Genomic DNA, 20554 nt, shown 5'->3' with positions numbered 1-20554 from the left:
GGCATTGTTGCTGTATTTATTAATGCACCACAAGCTTTTGTTTGCACTTGTTTCGCTTTTGTTTAAAAGTAAAGAACGGTAGTACAGCACGTAATCCAGGGTGCTGATGTTGTGGGAGGGGACTTAAAACAGAGTAAGGAAATCAGAAACAATTTTCTCCACACAGAAAAGAACAGAACTCTCTTACCTATGAACCAGGTAGTTTCTAAGAGAGACGCCGAGGGATGTTTAGAAAGCCTGGGACCTGCGGATGCCATGTCAGGCACGCTTGCTCCTGTATAGGAGACTAAATAATCTCTTGATATATAAGGATGGCAGTCTGTTGTCTTAGATCAGTTTGAGAAGCAGCTCTGGCAGCGGGGGGTGTAGGTGTGTTGCACTACACTGAATGGAATAAGGCTAAAAATATGTTTAGTGTCTGATAAGAACGCCAGTTTTCTCAAGCTCTCATTTAACGTCGGACTTTCTGTTTTGCTTTTAAAGAAAAATGTTTTACAAGGGCAGCATGAAGCGGACAAAATCTGGAGCAAAGAAGGATTTTATGCTGTTGTCATTTTTCTCAGCATCTTTGTTATTATAGTAACGTGTTTGATGGTAAGTTTGCTTCTTTGTATATTTTATCGTTTGCTCAGCCCACTGCTTGATATTAGTGGGTACATTGCCATTCAAATGAGTGTTAAAATGCTTCCGAGCAGAAGGAAGACTATGATCCTGCTAGATTAGGAATATTTCATATCTGACATCAGAGCGATTGCTAAAGGAGAGCTTATGGAATTAAGGACGCTGACCTGAATAATAAGGCTGTAATTGCAATGCAGTTTTTAGTAACTTGATCAACTCTGAGAATGAAGCTTTAGAAAGTGATTTACTGAGGTCACTGAAGCCCTCAAAGTCAGTAAAGTCTCACGGGCACACTTTGGGTTTACTTTATTTCTCCTTTTATATCATCTTTATGGAACTCAGGAAAAAATTTAAAAAGAAAGATGTCTTTGAGACAAGATTACTCCCTAAGGAATGGTTGATTTCCTTATTTGTAAAAGGACTTGAAAGCATTCTATGAAAAGGAGATGATTATACCCTCAAAGGCTAAGTTAGGTAGACTACTAACTCACTTTTAAGGTGGATAAATAGTACAAAAGTATAAATGTATATGCTGGAATAGCTCTGTAAGTAATAATGTGTAGCCTTTAAAAGCATGTTTCTAATTTTAAAAATAGAACCCAAAACAAACTTAACCCACTAAATTAAGCAGTACTATTTGGCATTGAATGAATTAACGGTATCTTTAGGGTAGAATAAGATGTTTCTACTCATTTGAAAATTTCAAGATGTAATATAATAATTGGAGTTTACAAATAGGTTTTAATGTCCTTTTTCCCTGTGAGCTATGTTCTTTTTAATTTTGTACATTTAAATAAATACTTCTTCCTTAGTTTTTAAGTGCCCCCCAAAAGTCATTATGTTACTTATTTCTCTCCACAATCAACAATGTTGCTAAGTGTTTTATTGGATTTTGTTTATTTCTGCTTCCCCTACTGGGAAGGGGTTACTGTTAGAAAGATTGGGGCTCCCTCTGGAAAGACAGGCTGCATGGGCTAAACTTAGAGGATATAAAACAAGCACAGTCTTAAACAGGGTGAAGATAAGCATGTTTTCTAGAGTTTAAAATATGTGAAGTAACAAGAGTACCCTAAATCTTCCACCATAATGAATTCAGAGGTAGCTCCTATGGGTCAAGCATTAAGAAAAAAAAATTTCTAAGAATTGTGACTCAGTAAACAAAAGAATAATTTAGAATTGAGTAAAAACTGATTTTTATATTTCACATGGCAGAGATTAAGAGGAAAGAATTTTAATGAGAGAAAGTTGGAGGTTTTGGGAAATTATGGCAGCGTCTTCTGGGCATCTCTGTTTTAAAGGACGTAGTTCCTTGTTATGGTTAATTGCATTTTAATATACGTGATTCTTCCTTCCTTCATATGGGAAATCTCAAGTGCTGTTCCCTCTCTTGTCAGTCACAATTAGGGTGTTTTTCTGCTTTGCAGATGAGAAAGGATAAGAGGAGGGGGAGAATAGAAAGGAATTGAAAGTGATAAAAGTGGAAAATATTCAGGGGATCAGTGGATGTGATTCAGAAGAGCAAAGGCAAGGATAGAAGAAGGGAAGTGGGAAAGCAGAGTCATGCCCAGCCTTTGAGTACTAAAGGGCAGCAGAAACAGAGCAGAGCTTGCTATTGACATATAGAATGTGTTTCAGATTCTGCATTTCTAACTCAGGGCGTGCTCATGTACTGAATGTAACTAGATAAATGCCTATGTTGGTCTTGTGGCAAAGGGACCTATAGTAGTCACACCCTCAACCACTTGGGACCAGAGGATGACTCTTCCTTTCCCAATATTTGCAAAACATCAATGTAAAGGTCAGAAACTTAGGGAAGTCGACTCTAACGTTATTAGAACAAATCAAGAAAGGAGCATTTCAGAAGTATAGGTGATTGCTCTCTATTGGGTTAGCAGGTGGATTCATCTATTCATTCAATCAACAGATTCCTGCAGAATATTCTCTGTGGGTCTATTTGTTGCTGGTGCTGTGGGCAAAGGAGAAAACAAGACAGATAAGATCCCTATTTTCTTGAAGTCTTTACTCTAGAGGGAGACATAGAAAATAATTAAGTTAATTTTAAAAAATCAAATGGTGAACATGCTATGTGAGTCCAACTATATGACATTCAGGAAAAGTCAAGCCTATAGAAAATATCAGTGGTTGCCAGAGATTTCAGAGAAAGGGAACGATTAGGTAGGGGACAGCAGGTTTTAGGGCAGTGAAACTATTCTATTTTCTGTAATGATGAATACATGACATTATGAATTTGTCAAAACCTGTACAAGGTATGAAGAATGAGCTCTAATCTACACTATCTACACTATGGACTTTAATAATAATACATCAATATTGGTTCATCAGTTGCAACAAATGAATCACACCAATGCAAGATGTTAATAACAGGGGAAAATGAAGAGATAGGGAAGAAGGGTATATGAGAACTTGGTATTTTCTGCTCAGTTTTTCTATAAACCTAAAACTACTCTAAAAAATAGTATATTAATTTAAAAAATCAAATGTTGATAAGTGCTATGAAGAAGAAACCGTAATAATGAGTGAGTGGATCAGAGCAACCTGAGATGTTTGAGACCTATGGGTAAATATGTGAGTAAAGGACCCCTAGGCAGAGGGTACTGTGGGTGCAGTTAGAATAAGCTTAGCCTGTTCAGGCTCTAGGGGAAGAATGTTTTAGGCAGAGCCTTGATATGATCTGCTGTGTGTGTTTAAAAGATCACATTTTCTTCTGGTAGAAAGTGGTGGTGGACAGAGGATGGGGAGAGTTGTGGAAGGAGGAGGATCTTTCTGGAGGCTTCTGCAATATCCCAGTGAAGAAGATGCTGGTGGCATAGAACAGGGGTGGGTGGTGGGGAAGGAGAGAAGTGAAGGATTGAGATCTATTTGAAAGTAGAACCAACAAAACTTGCTGTGTCCCAATCCTCAGCAACGGGGGTAAAATTAAGGATGACTCCTAAGTTATTTGGCTTCCCTGCCTGTGTGGAAATGTTCTCATTTCCTGGGAGAGGGACATGTTCGGAATGAGGATGAGCGTGTTCAGATGGTTCTTAAACAAATGAAAGAAATAATTAGATGGATTTCAAATACTATCTTAAATTTTAATTTGAAAGAGTCACTTTTAAAAGTAACAGGGGGACCAAGTGCAGTGGCTCACGCCTGTAATCCCCGCACTTGGGAGGCAGAGGCAGGGGAATTGCATAAGCCCAGGGGTCTAAAACTAGCCTAGGCAACACAGTGAGACCCTGTCTTTACAAAAAAAAAAAAGGGGGGTTAAAAAATCATCCAGGCTGATGGCACATGCCTGTAGTCCCAGCTACTGAGGAGACTGAGGGGGAGGAGCACTTGAGCCCAGGGGTTTGAGGTTACAGTGAGCTATGATCATGCCACTTTACTCCAGCCTGGGCTACAGATTCTCTGCCTCTGAAAAATATATAAATAAAAACAAATTCTGAAAAGTAACAGAGGAACCGGCAGCACACAGACAGGAAGTTCATATTCACAAGAAAAGGAGTACTACCTAATAGGATTAGCACAAAGCCAAGTTTATCTGATGGAACTTACCACAGAGGAGTCAAGAGTTCATGTTTAGGGACATGTCAAAGCGATTATCTAAAATAAGCTCATCTTTCTAAGTGTTCAAATTATTTTGATAATAAGCTTGATTTAAAGTAAGTGTTTCACATGCATTTCTCAGTGATACTTGTACTATCACTTTCGTGACTCTGAAACACATGTATTCCAACTCTGTTTCCCATAGTTTTGTTGATTCCATGACAAAGGAAAGATATAACTCAGAATTTTCCCCCTGGCATTGATTATATTTATAAAAAATCAAGTGCCTCCATTTGCATTGGCATTCCTACATGCCGTAGAAATGAAAAGCATGGGTTTTATTATAAAATTATATAGGTAAATTGCTGTAATGGAAGGTTGTATGTGCTATGTAACAACAACATAAGACTTGGCAAAATTTTTGAAAAGTGACATATTGTTTACTTCCCTTAAAATACAAAAAAAAATGTTGCCAGGCATAAAATTAGACAGGCATGACATTTTCAAATATGCTGACTTATTTAGCACCTCACAAATGTGAATGTGCAGTGGGTGGAGCGACAAATAGAAAAATACAGTTTTCCAAGAAAAAATGTGTGGGCAACTTCCAATCCATTCAGTCTGTTTTAGATGAAAGAAACTTACTAAGAAGAATTAGTTCTTAAACTTGAACAAATAATAGAAAGAACACCATTTATCATCTAAATTAGACATCCAAATGTCCTTACAGGTTTATTAACAAGTACAAAGACATTTATGAAATGTAGCTAGAGATGTCTACAGGCCAGATTGCTTCTGGAAAGCAGTTTTAGAAATCACATGAAAATAGTTGTTTGGATCAATAAAAACACTGGCATGTTAGACCCATAGGAGAGTCATCCATGTGGGAGGGAAAGAGTTTCTCTAGTTGTAGTCTGGTAGCCGCAGCAAGAAATCCTACATTGAACCACCTGCTATAGCCTTAACATCATGTAATAAATACATGTCAAAGGTGGACATAATTTTCTCATTTGTTAAATATAATCCCTCGGGACGAAGGGAACTAGGACCAGATTCCTAACTGGAATGATTGGTTAAGTAGGCATATATCTCAAATTAATTTTCAATTTTTTTCTGTATTAAGAAGAATACAATTGTCTTAATAGTAATAACATTAAAAATTAGTTTCTTCCATTTATTGCACACTTATTGGTACTAAACTGGTACTAAATTTACTGCAGTACTAAATGCCTAACATGTTTTAGCTTCCTAATTTTACTTATGAGAAAACTAAGATTCAGAAAAAATAAATGACTTGACCAAGAACATGCAATGGGTGGATATGGGGGTGGCAGAGTAGGAAGTGGTAAAAATTCAAACCCAAGTCTATCTAAATTGAAAGTCAGCATTCTTTACTATAATTCCATTTGTTTTCATAAAGGAGTCAAACTGTGGTTGTTGTTTTTTGTTGTTGTTGTTGTTGTTGTTGTTTTTAGTCTTATCACTCTGTCTTGTGAACATATATTTCTGGCCACAAATAACTCCAGTAGTAGCAGATGCAAATGGCTGTATTTATCAGAGCCATTCTACCCAGATGGAACTGGTAAATGTGTGCCACATTATACCTCTGTGCTGTGGGCACACCTCTATTTTTGCACTTAGTACTTTGTACTGAACATAATTTTTACACATTTATGTTTTCTGGAAGCCTAGGAGTTCCCAGAAGACAGAGTTCTGTGTTACTTTTGCATCTACAATATCTTGTTTATGGAATGTAGTAGGGATTGACTCACGATTATTAAATTAAAAGAGTGAATGAACTCTTTCAGAACTAATTGTAAAACACTGTAAAGAACAAATGTTAAAGACTAGTGGTTGGTGGCATCGTTTTGAAATCTGAACACATTGTAATCCAAACAGAATGTTTTGTGTTACTCATGAGATTTTTGAACGAAAATTTTAAGCTGCAGAAAAGCTTCATCGAATTTTTTTAGCTTCCTCCCATTTCTGTGTTCCTCTGGATTTTTTGTTCCCACTATTATTTTATTTCTCTTGCTATAGTTTAAGTTTTACAGCTCCTCTCATTCAATAATCTGTTCTCTTTTCCTTTTTTAAATTATTACATGACTTTATTCCAGTCCAAGAGTCAAACAAGCTCTTGGAGATGAAGGCAAAATGTTGACTTGCCATTGCTACGGTAAGCTTTTAGGTTGAGTTTTTCAACAAAGTGAATTCCCATAGAGAAATATGAATATGCTATATTCCAGATCTCAATCTGTGCAGAGAAAAATCTCTGACACACTTTTCCAGATGCTTTCGGAAAGAGGTTTCAAAGAAGGACATGAGAATTTGGAGGAAACAATAGAGTTGAATGATCACCTACCTGGAAGTCAGAAAACTCGGATTCTAGGTTTTCTTTCCAAACCTCCATAACTCATCCAACAGCTCAGGACTTAAATGTGAAATGAGGAGATTACACCACAAAAATTTTATGATCCCTTACATCAGGGTTTTACAAACAACACTACTGACATTTCGGAGTTACTATTTCTGTTGGCAGGGGTGTGTGGTGAGCCTTTCCAATGCATTGTAAAGGTAGTTAGCTTCTGCCTACCAGATGCCAGTAGCACCCTTTCCCTTCTCCTTCCCCCATACCCTGAAAATATGACAACCAAAAATACCTCCAGACACTGCCAAACGTTTCCTGAGGGCAAAATCCCTGCCAGTTGAGAATCACTGCCTTATAGCTTAATTTCATGACAACTACCCTATTGCCAAGTAGCAATCTCTTCCATTTTTTCCATATTTTTTCAGACAGCCCAATCTCTTGAGTATTTTTAAACACTATCTTATATACATCATACATTCTCCAGGTTCTACTTTTCCCTAATTAAAGATGTAGAAATCAGTTTGTACACGTACTACATGGAGACAGGTTGCAAAGTTGACCTGTAACCAGACATGAAGTAAACAGATGACTGATTGGAAAATATGTTTCAAAGGTTTCTCATCAAAAACATAAGCTCATGAATGGTAAGGAAGGACTTTGGACTAGACTTTGTTTTACACTAATATAAATCATAAAATTGACCTGTCAAGAACAATTGAGAAGGTCAAGATTTCCTTGGCTTTCCCATTTTCGTTATTCATTCATATTTCTCCAAAATCCAAGTGTAAACAGGCAAGCAAATGTTCTCATATGCGTATTATATTTAGATGTGAAGAGCTTAAAATATATAATATATGCCTTATCTTCTAAGTGTGTTTTTGTAATGATACAGATATATTTGTTTCTTCATTTGGGAAAATAACTTTCTTGCAACTAAAACAATATTTTAAATTCTGTTGCCTCATCGTTTAGTAATTAAATGTTTAGCTGAACACAATAAGCCTAAAATATATGTATCATCTGATTGATACTGTTCTAGTGCAGGTTTTGTTTTTACACCGTGAAGGTCATGGAAACTGAAGAGAAGCAGTGAGTTAAAAACCTTAGACACTATGCACGTGATAAAGGCATTCATCTTCAGTCTTTTCCATCCTATAGCTTAAAGAAAACACATTACACTTGCTTGAAAGTAATTATTATAAAGGTAAGAAGACCTTTTACTTAATATCAGACATCTTTTCTTTCTCATTCATGTGATTAATATTTATCATGTGAATATTCCAAATCCACCCTTTTTTCAAAATTTAAGCTTTAACTTTACCCTACCAGAGTCAATGAATATCACCAGTATAAAAGTTTCCAGATTACAAGGAGGTGGACTGACATAAAAAACAATAAAATGTCTTTCTTTTCTTAGGAGTTCAGTGTTTAATATGCATTTCTAGTTCTATCTCGTAGGTGCATAGTCTTTTCCCTTAAGGAGAGCTCGAGGTTACAGTGAGCTATGATCACAGCACTGCACTTTCACTTGGGCAGCAGAGCCAGATCCTGTATCGAAATAAAATAAAATAAAATAAATATTAAAATTTAAGAGGGCAAAGTGGTAAGAATAAAAATTCTGGTTGTCCAAATTATTCTTTCATAGATACCCTAAATTTAATTTGTCAAGTATTTACCAGATACTCAAGTTGATATATGACTAATGCAGAGATTTACCAACATAAGAAACTGTGGTTTATGGCATAACTATTATTTTATTAATACTTGCAAGACTACTTTTTTCTGCTAAGCCATGTTGGATGTATATCTCCATTTCTATAAATGTCACAGACCTGTGTTTTATGGTTATTCCTTCTGTAAGCCTACCATTTCCCCATGTGACCAAACTAACATCTGGCATTTTTTATAAAATTGGTTAAATTTACTTTTGAATATATCTTTGTGGAACAGATTCATGTGCACAATTATTTGATACATATGTGCAGCGTAACTGGAAATACCAAGTATACTGTCTTGAGAAAAATCTCAATACCATGAAACTGAGAAATCATCTCTCAGAGGGCTTTGTTTACTTTATCGTTAAGCCTTTATTTTGGTTTGTCTGCCAGGGTGGGGTGGAGGAGATCATACTCTTGTTTAGTGTGAGAAAATGTGACAGGAGTTTTTTATATCTCCTTCTATAGATTCTTTACAGATTAAAAGAAAGATTTCAGCTTTCCTTAAGACAAGACAAAGAGAAAAACCAGGAGATCCACCTATCGCCCATCACATTACAGCCAGCACTGTCCGAGGCAAAGACAGTCCACAGCATGGTCCAACCTGAGCAGGCCCCAAAGGTACTGAATGTTGTCGTGGACCCTCAAGGCCGAGGTGCTCCTGAGATCAAAGCTACCACCGCTACCTCTGTTTGCCCTTCTCCTTTCAAAATGAAGCCCATAGGACTTCAAGAGAGGTAAGAGCTTGTTCTGTATACCCTACGTGTGGCTTTTTATAAAAAAAAATTCATCAACTAAAAAAGAAAGAACTAGTAATGATTGACATAATTGGGTAGAATTGTTCACCACTAAATGGACAGTCAGATGAAGTCGTGTTTCTTGTCTCCCAAAGGAATCCAACTGTGTTAGATAAAATCTGTTAGGTATGTCTGATTCTGCTAAGCTTGTCTAGATTCAAGATGGTGTAGATCCAAGCAAAGTTCATCTTCAACTACAAGACAATTTCTAGCTTATTGAGGTTCACTGACCTCACAAGATGCTATCTTGTTTAATTGTCATGAAACTCTGGTAGGTAGAAGACTGAGAATGAACTCAGAGTGTTTCCTGCAAAAGCCCACATTGTCTGGAGTTAGGCAGGAGTTGATGCCACAGATTAATTTTTTTTAAAGTTTTAGCTCTGCATTTTTTAACCACAACAAACATTCAGTATCAAGATCCATGACACTGGACGGGCGCAGTGGCTCACGCCTATAATCCAAGTACTTTGGGAGGCTGAGGTGGGTGGATCACTTGAGGCCAGGAGTTCAAGACCAGCCTGGCCAATAGCCAGGTGAGGTGGCGCATGCCTGTAATCCCAGCTACTTGGGAGGCTGGGATGTGAGAATTGCTTGAACCTGGGAGGCAGATGTTGCAGTGAGCTGAGATAGCATCACTGCACTCCAGCCTTGGCAACAGAGTGAAACTCTATCTAAAGAAAAAAAAATCCATGACATTATTTTTGTTGCCTTACCTTTTTTGTGATGTATTATACATGTGATTCACTTTATACCAATACATTTCCATTAAAAGCAAATCCAATGTAAGAAAACTTGGATTTGCAAAATACATAAATGAGAGACTAATTCTTTGCCTCTCAAAAATATTAAGTAAAGCTTTCCCATAGTGTTTCTTAAAATAAGAAGCTTTAATTTTATATTTAAAACATGACTTGTAGTGTATCCAACTTTGAACACCAGGGTAGTGGGAGAGTAAGTTCTCAAAGTAATATCCCAGGTTCATTCTCCTCTTATTTTCCATGTCTCCATTTTCTAACCCCATATATTTTGTTGCCTGAGGTTTTTAAATCACATATATAAATTTTGAATATATTTCCCATGATACATCACAATGCCCTATGCAAATAGTTATGGTTTACACACACAAACACACCCTTCAAAAAATATAGCTTGGGATTTTAAGAACAGCAGAATACAAAATTGATCCTTCATAATTATTTGAAAGTATTGCCAAGGAACAATGGATGACATAAAAATAAAGGAATGTGTTTATCTCTAAAGGTCATTAAACACTGAACCCTTTGACTCCACAACAGGAAGAAAACAGAGATTGATCAAGTCATTCTTTCCACCTCCTCCCCTAAAATACCTGTGGTTTCTTGATGAGCAATGTGGGTCTCCATGTGACATTCACTTACGTAGATATCACTAAATTGCTTTTTGTGATTCAGTGTGGAAAGGTAGAGAAAATGGAACTTTCTCCCTAAGGCTAATTGGGAGTCAGGAGAACTGGATTCCAGACCCAGCCCTGCCGTTCCTGGGTTTGGTGGCCTCACCTGAGTCATTCACTCGTCTGGACCTCATTTTCTTCTAAAAGATAAAGAGGTTTAACTTGATTTTTTAGCTTCTTTCTGGTTCTTTTACTCTGGTTATCCACATTATTTTTGTGCTTTTATGTTTGCTTCAAAGAGGAACTTTGAAGCAGAGACCTGGGCATCAGTAATGAATGAATGGCCAGTGGCAAGAAAGGGTCTGCAGGCAATAAGAGGCCATGTTATCTATAGTAGATAACAATGAAGGGTCATAATGAAACTGATTAAAAGACAAATTTTTATTATCATCATGCACTACCAATTCTAAGCAAGGTCAGAATAAAATTTTCTAGGAAAGTAGCCATTCCCAGCATCCTGCCCTCTGTAGACCACTGCTGGACATGTTGGTCTACAGTTTAAAGGAGTATAAGGTTAAATATTCACTTATTCATTTCATTAAAGTGAATCTTTGAGAAGGGCGAATACAAGGACGGAATCATACCCATCTCTTTGGTCCACATGGGGGATTCTAGCAGAGCAAGTGTGTAATCAGTGTTAAATAGATTCTCTGTCCCCTTATCTACAACTTCACTGTATCCCACATTTCACCTCCTAATTTCTTCCACCTCAGAGCAGGAAAAGACTATTCTCTCCACAAGGGCTCCAGGTCATTCACCTCAACCCTAGTAACTTCATCAGTTTTCCTCCTCTACCTTCAGCTGTACCCTCTTTTCTAATGCTGTTCCCTCAGCATACAAATAAGTTCTTTTTTGTATTAAAGAAACTCCCTTAATCCAGTGCCTCCTCTCGTATTGTTTTTCCTTCCTTTCTCAAATACATGTCTTAAAAGAACAGAGTGTACCTGCTGCCTCATTGTTCTTCTCCCACCTTTCATTCTCATTGCTTCTCTCACATCCTCGATTATCAAGTTAATTATCAATGTCTCACTACTAAATCCAAAGCACATGTTTCATTTCCCATCTAGCACTAATAACTATCTCCTTCTTAAACTTCTCTCCTCCTTTGGCCTCATATATATCATTTTTCTGTTTCTTGCATGGCTACCTTCGGTCTCCTCCAGATTCCCTTCTCTTGTTAACCTCAGAGTTTCATTCTGTGTCCTCTTCTCTCCTCCCTGAATCACCCAACCACGGCCACTTCTTATCTTACTACCTTTTAGTGATTCCTGAAAAAGTACCTTTAGCTCAATCTACCTTTCTGTTGAAATCCAGACCCATATTTCAGCTCTGAACTCTGTGTCACTACTCTGACCTTTCTTAAACACTACCAGCTTAAAACATTCAGAAATGGAACTCAAGACCTTCCTCATCAAATCCTTTCTCTTCTTTTTAAATTGTGAGTCTCTGAAACCAGTAATATCCTCAGCTCCTCTGTGTTGTTTTTCCCCCTCCCCATATAGCCGAACATTATGAAGACCTGGCACCTTCTCCCAACTGTTCCCCCCGTCCAACCCCAATCCCACTGAGAACTCAGGATCTCCCTAATTCTAGCCAGTCTCCTCCTGGTCCCCACCTCGAATTCTGTTTTTTTCCAGTCCACTCTCTAGACCTCTCGAACTGGTTTTCTAAATTATATTTGAGTGTTTTTCTCTTTATAAAATTCCTCAGTGTTTCCACACTGCCTTCAGGAAGAAACTGATAACTTCTACTTATGAAATATGAAGCCCTTTCTGATCTGGCCTTTGGCAGCCTATGTTCACCCCTATTTCCTGCTAAACACCCCCTTGGACTCATCCTGCTACTTGGACATTTTTCCAGGTACCATGCCATTCTCTTTTAAGCATAAAAATTAATACTTGCCTAGAACCTGTCCTTTTCCCTACTCCTCCTTGCCCTTGAAAATTACCACCAATATAGTGGGCATGAATCTGGGTCTACAAATCAAAAAAACAAGAAATGCAATTTTATTTTTCTGTAACTCAACCTAAGCTTTTTGCTAGATGCCGTTTCACCTAAATGGTAGAAACTGAATCTCAGCCCTTTTCTGATTCACCTAACCTACTTCTGGTTTCCTAGGGTTTCCTCTACGTTTTAAGGAGACTTTCTCAACATGAAGAGTAAGGCCCCTATCTGCCTTGATGTCATCTGTGCACATTGTCATCTGCTAAAATGTCCATTATCTCTTTGGTTCTCATAAGTATTCCCAGGACAGTTACCACCATGTTGTTCCCTGTTGCTATTCATGCAGCCCCTTCATTTCCAGCAGTTGCTTTCTCCTTTTCTCTCTCTCTTCCTCTTTTTCAGTTGTATCCAAACCACTGTTAGATGCCCAAGAATCATCTCACTATTCTACCCCAAATGGAGGCATAGAAAAACCTGGGCATATCTAAGACATGATCCCCCAGAAACACTTTCCAGCCATTTCTCATGGCTCTACCAAGGATCACAGTCCTCCTATTGAGGGTCCCCCACTTCCCAGGGCTCAGCGGTGAAGGATCCAGGGGTCTCACCTGCACCCACAAAGCAGCCGCTCTAACACTTCACCCTCCCCTGAGCCCATGGGCGTTTTCTTAGGCTTTGGGAATAGAAAACCCTACTCTGGCTTATTTCATATTCTACCTTATCTGACATCCACACCCCGAGACGCCACCTTCCACCAAAGGCCTGGCCTTTAGAACACAAAGCCCATGACAGGACTCAAATTTCCCTGCTTTCTGCTCTCAGATTTCTTCAAATGCAATAAAACACCTAAAAACCCTGGCAGCCTGAATACAGCAAAGGTCCAAAGGTGAAAGTGGGAGTAGGAATACAGGGAGGGGCATTCAAGCATCACTTCCTCTTGGAAGCCAATTTGAGGCTCCCTCTGCCTCCTCCTCCTTCCTCCAGCCCAGTACTGATTCAGCTACCTCTCTTCTGTATGGAGGTTCCCCCCTGCTTTAGTTCCATAACCCAGTGTGCATACAGTATTTATAGCACTTCTTTGTTGTCTTTAAGTTCTGGTTTACTAATCTGTTGTAGCCAATAGACTCTAAGCTTCTTGAGGACACATATATGATTGAATTGTCTCCTTATCTGTTACATATAGAACATAATTTCTGGAAACCAGGAGCTCCTGGAGATAAATGCCTGAATGAGTGAATTAACCAATTAATGATTCTTTTTTATGACTAACCTCAGGTTAACTCCCAGTAGTTACTGGGAAACACTTTGCCTATTCCACCATCCCTTCCTGTTCTATTCTCACTCCCATTTTTCTACCACAATTCCCTGCCAAGATGGCATAATGAAGAGTTTTAAGAGTGACCAAATTTGAAGAATGTACAGTGTTCCATGAAGTCAGAAAACTTTTCTGGCAGTTCTAAGCCTTAAAATTTAATTTATATATATATATATATGTGTGTTCTAATGGTACCTTTAAAATAGGCTCATGTTTAATAGCTCTCCATCTTTTGATCCTGGAGTGAGGTAATAATCTTCTACTTATTGCATAAAAGTATGGCTTCATTAAAATCACCAGGAGACCATAAAGGCTGCATTATAAGTCACTTGTCCCAATCTTTTGGATCATGTCATATAAATTTCTCATCCCTGATTGGGAGAATCTATCACTTTGATATCATTAATCATAAAATATAATTTTAAAATTAAAAGATAAGTCAAATAAGATCTAGAGACTAAATGGATTGCTTAACTGAGTATAAAGAATACACTCTGAAATTATGAAGATTAAAGAGTCTTATAAAAAGAGGAACATATTAGTCAGGCATGGTGGTGCACGCCTGTAGTCCCAGCTACTCAGGAGGCTGAGGTGGGAGGATCACTTGAGCCTGGGAAGCAGAGGTTGCAGTGAACTGAGATTGTGCCACTGCATTCCAGCCTGGGTGACAGAGTGAGACCCTGTCTCAAAAAGAAAAAAAAAAATGAGAAACATAGCAATTCAGTCTTCTTTTCTCCCTTTTTCCAACTAATCACCAAATCATATTGATTCTTGCTCCTCCAACTTTCTCATTATTGATTATCTCTTTCTGTAATCATCACCTTGGACCCAGCTCTCGTTACTTCATGATTAAATTGTTGTGTCATATAATTATACAAATGATATTAGGACTAATATATGTAATATGTTTCATATATATTATTTTATTTCATCTTATCTGTCTGCATCTAATTCTCTTTCCCCCTTCAATAGTCTTCAGGTTTATCTTGCTATAACAATCTTTCATTATCATACTTTGCTGTGCAAAAATCCCCATTTGGCTCCATTTGCTTACAGAATAAGGCATAGACCATCTTGTTGGGCCTCAGAGGTCCTATACCATCTGGCCCTGATCATTTGCTCCAAATCCATTTGCAACTACATCCCAAAATAAACCTTCTATTCCATGCTCTCTGTTTCCATCCCCATCCCCCTCTGTGTGCTGCGCTCCTGTCCACATTTGCATTTCTGTTTGCCTGGTCCTTCCTCTTCCCTCAGCCTACCGATCTCTAGTCTCCAGAGCCCAACACAAAACTTACCCCCTACCACTGGCCATGTAACCTATTCGTGCCCACAGTGATTTATAACACCTATAAATTCTCAGATATACCACTCCTCTGGCAATGATTTTAATTGAACAATCATTCAGAAACGGACTTGAACTGGTTTTTAAGTGGTTTGTCTTATGTTTTCAGCAGATGACAAGAATTTTAAGAACAGGTACTATGGCTCAAGATACTCTGTGTCTCCTGTGGTTCCTGTAAATCCCAGTACATAGTAAACACTCAAAAATATTATGGAGTTAACTAATGTTGCTTCACATCTGAAGATCTCGTCTGTTTCTAAAGAATCTTCCATAAGAACCAATAGCTTAATGATAAACTATAGACCTGAGTCTCAGCTAATACTACCTCTGACACTTATTAAATAAGTGGCTCAACAGATTAATTAAGTCCTCTGTAGTATAGTTTCCCAATCTATAAAATAATATCTGCTCCACCTTCAAAGGATACTACAAAATTAACAATCAATACAAAATGGCATGGTGTCTTTGAAGGAAAAGGAAATCTAATATTCTTTTTGTTTTTGTTCTCTGATTCCATTTCACAAGCCTACACTAGGTCAGTTATACTTTTGAACTCAGGAGTTGAAGCTCATTTTCTACTGAATTGCTACAGTTGAGCCTGTCATATAACATTATATTTTTAACTGTCAATTGACATAGTTTTGTTCATCCTATTTGTAAATATACAGTTACATGTAATTTATAAGTACATACTTATAAATTGGCCAGTAAATGTTATCTGATAAATAACAGTATCAATTTAATCAATTCTGGTCTAACAAATGCATTCATTTCTCATGGTGAGTCCAGGTACAAATTCAAACACTTGCTCTGTAACTACCACATATATAAGTTGGAACCTGTTTATTCACCTGTATTGAGGAGCATAGCATGTGCCTTGCACAGCTCTTGGGACAGTTAAGCTACATGACAAATGTCATGTGGCTGGCACAGTGTGAGGCCACAGTTAGTTCATGTTCCCTCTCGTCTTTTGTCCCATCCTTGCCCTCCCAAAATGCTCCACTGATCACTGTAAGGGAAATTGTATACATGCTGAGTTCCAAATTCCCATTAAATGAGGAATCACATTCAAACTCTAGAAAGTACATTTTCTAGAACTTATGAATCTGAAAGATTCTGCACATTTTCCCTTTGGGCTACTGTATGGCTAATGGCCAATTTTATGGAAAGGAAATCAACAGGCAAATTGGATATGTTCACATTATTTCCTCATTTTTCTCACTTGATTTTCTATTACGAGTAAACACTGTGCAAGGAGAGGTAGAGAACTGTCCAGGAAGGAAGAGTGGCACACTGTAATGTAGCACTCTCCATCCTGACTTCATTTCTCAGTAATCAGTTGGTGGGCCATCAGGACTATGATATTAATGGGTGTTTTTTTCTATCAAAACGGAGGTCTCAGCAGGCCCCCAAGTGTTGCTGATATCCAACGAACAAACATTCGCTAACTTTTCTTAAGCTGTACCATAATAGGGTATACATGTTATGATTTACAATAAATACTGTGCAAATGATATAACACCCAGGATTGTGAGTCTAAAGGTTTCCTTAGGGGTTGCTGAGCTTGGGAGATTTTTATCAGAACTAGAAATTTGTCTGCAATGGTGGAAGCAATGAAAAGACAGTACATGCCATGAAAATGTTGACCATTCTACATTCAAACTCAAAAGATTTTGTGTATTACAATTTCCTCCTGGCAAGGCAGAATGTCCTGATGTCTCTGCCTTGCTTTCCCTAGTAGAGGTACATTTTGATGCTTAAAGATTTTAACTTGGAGAATCTTTAATCATTCCTCCACTGATCTCTTTTTGGGACATATGAGTAAAGAGAAGGGAATAGAATTAATATGACTGCATATCAGAGCATAAAGTGTAAAAAATACCCTGGAAGTTAAAATCTGTATTCATGGCTGCAGATGGTGGCTCACGCCTATAATCCCAGCATTTTGGGAGGTTAAGGCAGGAGAATCACTTGAAGCCAGGAGTTTGAGACCAACCTGGGCAACACAGTGAGACCCCGTCTCTACAAAAATTTTTTAACAAATTAGCCAGGCATGGTGGTGTTTACCTGTACTCCCAGCTACTTAGGAGGCTGAGGCAAGAGGATATTCTGAACCTGGGAGCTCAAGGTTGCAGTGAGCTGTGTCATACCACTGTACTCCAGCCTGGGCAACAGAGCGAGACTTTGTCTCAAAAAATAGATAAATAGATAGATAGATAGATAGATAGATAGATAGATAGATAGATATTCATTAAATAGACCCATCATCGAAAATGGATCCAACTCTCTCATTTTCTGTCAAATAAAAATGGGGCCCAGAATCTTTCTCTTAGGTCTTTGGTGAGGTTCTGTAAAAGCACAGCCTGAGACAAGGGCTCTTGTCCAAATGATGTGTTGAGAAGATGCTCTCAGGGGAAGCTTATTAGGAAAGCAGGGCAAGCAGAACAGAGAAGAGGACAAGCAAAGAGGTGGTGGTAGCAGCCATCTACCCTCAGCCTGATTGCACAGGGATCTCTGAGCATGAGTGGCCCCTCATGGACAGTTGTCTCACCTTGAGGTGAGGGGGCTGAGCCTCTGCACCCTCATGCCAGCCAACCACTGACTCCAGGCCACCCAGAGATGGTGGAGGCATAACTTCCTAGGTACCTCTGGCTCAGCAACACCCATCAGCTGAGGGGGCTGCTCCAGTGAAGTGGCAGCTGGACACCACTAACAGGCTACCCTCCCAGCAGTGGGGCAGGAGAGGATGGGGCACCAGCTGGAGAAAGGCGACCTGGGTGGGGCACCAACAGCATTACTGTACTTGCCAAAGGTCGCAGCAGAGCTAAGTTTACACTCCAGGTTCCTTTGATTTTCCCAGGCCATTATACACGTACCACACGGCCTCCTTCAAATAAACACCATTCTATTGGAACCTATGACCCAGCCCCATTGAGCACAGTCTATCAACCATGACTCAGTTGCTCAGCCTGACAATATGAGGGCTTATAAACATAAAATATAGCAAACACGTAAAAGTAAATTCCAGTTTAACTCCAAATAACATCAATAAAAATAACAACTCAGTATGCCCTGTTGACCCTTCACATGCATTATCTCATTTCACCAACCCAAGGGACTTTTTATCCCCTCCTTAGAGTGGAAACTCATGCTCAGATAGTATAAGTTATGGCCCTAATAACTTAATAGTAAGTCACTAGGATTGTGAGGGTGACAAATAGAATGCGAACCCAAGCAGTATTGCTCCAGAGGCTGTACTCCTAATTAATAATAAATTGGCATGCTTTGGGGGTTGGGAGGAGGCGTACACGCCTATAATCTGTGGGAAATAAATTTTAAAATAAACTAAAAATCAGTATATTTAGCAAGTAGGTATATTATGGAGCGTCACACTGTTTTTCCTCTTAGCAAATTTTATGCTTGGCTTTCAGAATATTTTTCAGATTTTAAATCAAGCAAAGTGCAATTTCATGAGGTGGATTCAAAACACTCATGACAGATATCCATTTCACTGCCACTCTAGAAGCACATTGTCTGTCTCAGTTTTTTCCTTAATCTGGTTGTTGCCATTCTGGAGGCCTGGTGGTAATCTGACATAAATGACCAAGAGGAAGGTGAACACGAATAGAGCAAAGAAGCCAAAGTGAGGGGGCTATAAGGCAATAATTCAGAATACTCAAGTCAGAAAAGGATGGAGTGGTCTCCATATTGTTCAAACATCCTGCATAATAACTCGCCCACTTCACAGTGTGTGTGATTGTCAGTGGAGGTGGCAGGAACAGCAGAGAAGCACATGGTCATGCCTGCACCAAGCTGCTGCCCGTGCTGCTGTAATAGAAGGATGCAGAGTCACAGCTGATGGGTTGGACACTAACCTGCCACCTGCCAACCACTGTGCTTATGTATGATCTCAGACAACCTTCACAACATCCTGGAGGCAGGCAGTATTTCTATGCCCATCTTGCAGTTACGCTAACAGAGAGACTTAAAGAGATAAGTAATATGCTCAATGTCACAAAGAAATAAAAATCTAGCCAAAGATACAATCTTGACAACCTGCTTACAAAATCTGCACATAACTACCATGTCCTATCTTTTTCCAGGTGATACAGATGACAAAATTTTAATCTTCTGATATGGTTTGGCTATGTCCCCACCCAAATCTCATCTTGAACCGTAGCTCCCATAATCCCCACATGTCATGGGAGGGACCCAGTGGGAGGTAACTGAATCATGGGGGCAGGTTTTTCCCATGCTGTTCTCATGATAGTGAATAAGTCTGATGAGATCTGATGATTTTATAAAGGGCAGGTCCCTTGCACACACTCTCTTGCCTGCTGCCATGTAAGACATGCCTTTGCTCCTCCTTCACTTTCTGCCATGATTGTGGGGCCTCCCCAGCCATGTGGAACTGTGAGTCCCTTAAACCTCTTTTTCCTTATAAATTAACTCAATCTCAGGTATGTCTTTGTTAGCAGTGTGAGAACGGACTAATACACCTTCTAACATTTTTATAAAATATTTTCATATTCTTATACTTGTATGGGGATGTCCAGAGCTAAGGGAGGCACTGGAAACATGCACAAGCCCTTCATGAACAGTGAGCATCAAGCTGTTCTCTTTATTTGTCAGATTTTATGTAGGTAGGTTGGAATTCTGGAGGGTTAGGAACAAAATTTTCATAGGGTTTTTTATTCTAAAAAAAATAAAATACCCCACAGGAATGAAGAAAAAGGAGGCAAAAGTTTTGAAACCTACCTGAAAATTAATGGTACGTCATGAGACAAAAATGTAATCTTGTTAAGTGAAAGAAATGACAGTGGATACAACCCAGGGAGAGTAAAACAGGAGCCAACATATATTATTTAAGAATTAAAAGTAGAGGAGCTTTGCCTAAAAAGGTAAAAATTGGCCACTACTCATTGGAAAGCACAGGCCTGGCATAATTTCTCTCCAAGCAGACTCTGAAATGTTTAAGCCATTGTAGCCTAATGAGTCCCGAAAGTGTAGACCTGGCAGTGGCTCTAAGAGGAATCACGGTAATTGCTCCTTTCCTTGCCTTGCCTTCCCTTTCTCTACTTGTGGTCCCTGGCAGAGCAGCAGGAATAAGTCCCACTGAGTCCTCTAACTGCTCTGTCTGCCCCCAGACCACCCCTCATACAGGCTGCTTCACCCTGAGGTTCAAGCAGAAAGGACTTCTCAGCCCTTCCACCCTGACCCCCATCAATCCTTCAACATCCATTAGCCTGCAACCCCATCCAGGACACTGCTTCCAGCTTTACAGGGTACTCTCCATTTGCACTCATACCATGGGGGACAAAATCTAACTACCCTGGGAACTCTTTTGGCAATTCAGTAGGGTATGCATTTCTATAAAGTTCTTTTTGTGTTGACCCTAAAGAAGAGGTGGTTGTGGTACAATTTTTTGAGATTCAAATTCTCTGATTCCTCTACATGTGATTAAATTAGAG

General features: G+C 38.8%; 1 protein-coding gene across 3 annotated transcripts in view; it reads left to right on the top strand.

The window, feature by feature from the left end:
- PTPRR (protein tyrosine phosphatase receptor type R) overlaps positions 1-20554 on the top strand; it is a 282427-nt gene that overhangs the window by 165723 nt on the left and 96150 nt on the right. For 2 of the 3 annotated variants that reach the window (XM_003808741.5, XM_034936226.3), the window contains 2 exons: positions 484-594; positions 8722-8990. In XM_003808741.5, coding sequence (XP_003808789.1) covers positions 484-594; positions 8722-8990 — 380 coding nt within the window. Of the gene's footprint in view, positions 1-177; positions 199-483; positions 595-8721; positions 8991-20554 lie in introns of those variants that run through there. The other variant, XM_057299490.1, reaches the window with a different exon arrangement.

This window comes from Pan paniscus, chromosome 10 (genome assembly GCF_029289425.2).
Source record: "Pan paniscus chromosome 10, NHGRI_mPanPan1-v2.0_pri, whole genome shotgun sequence".
In the NCBI taxonomy this organism is placed as follows: Eukaryota; Metazoa; Chordata; class Mammalia; order Primates; family Hominidae; genus Pan; species Pan paniscus.
The sequence above is the reverse complement of the archived record's forward strand: the minus strand, read 5'-3'. Positions and strand labels throughout refer to the sequence as shown.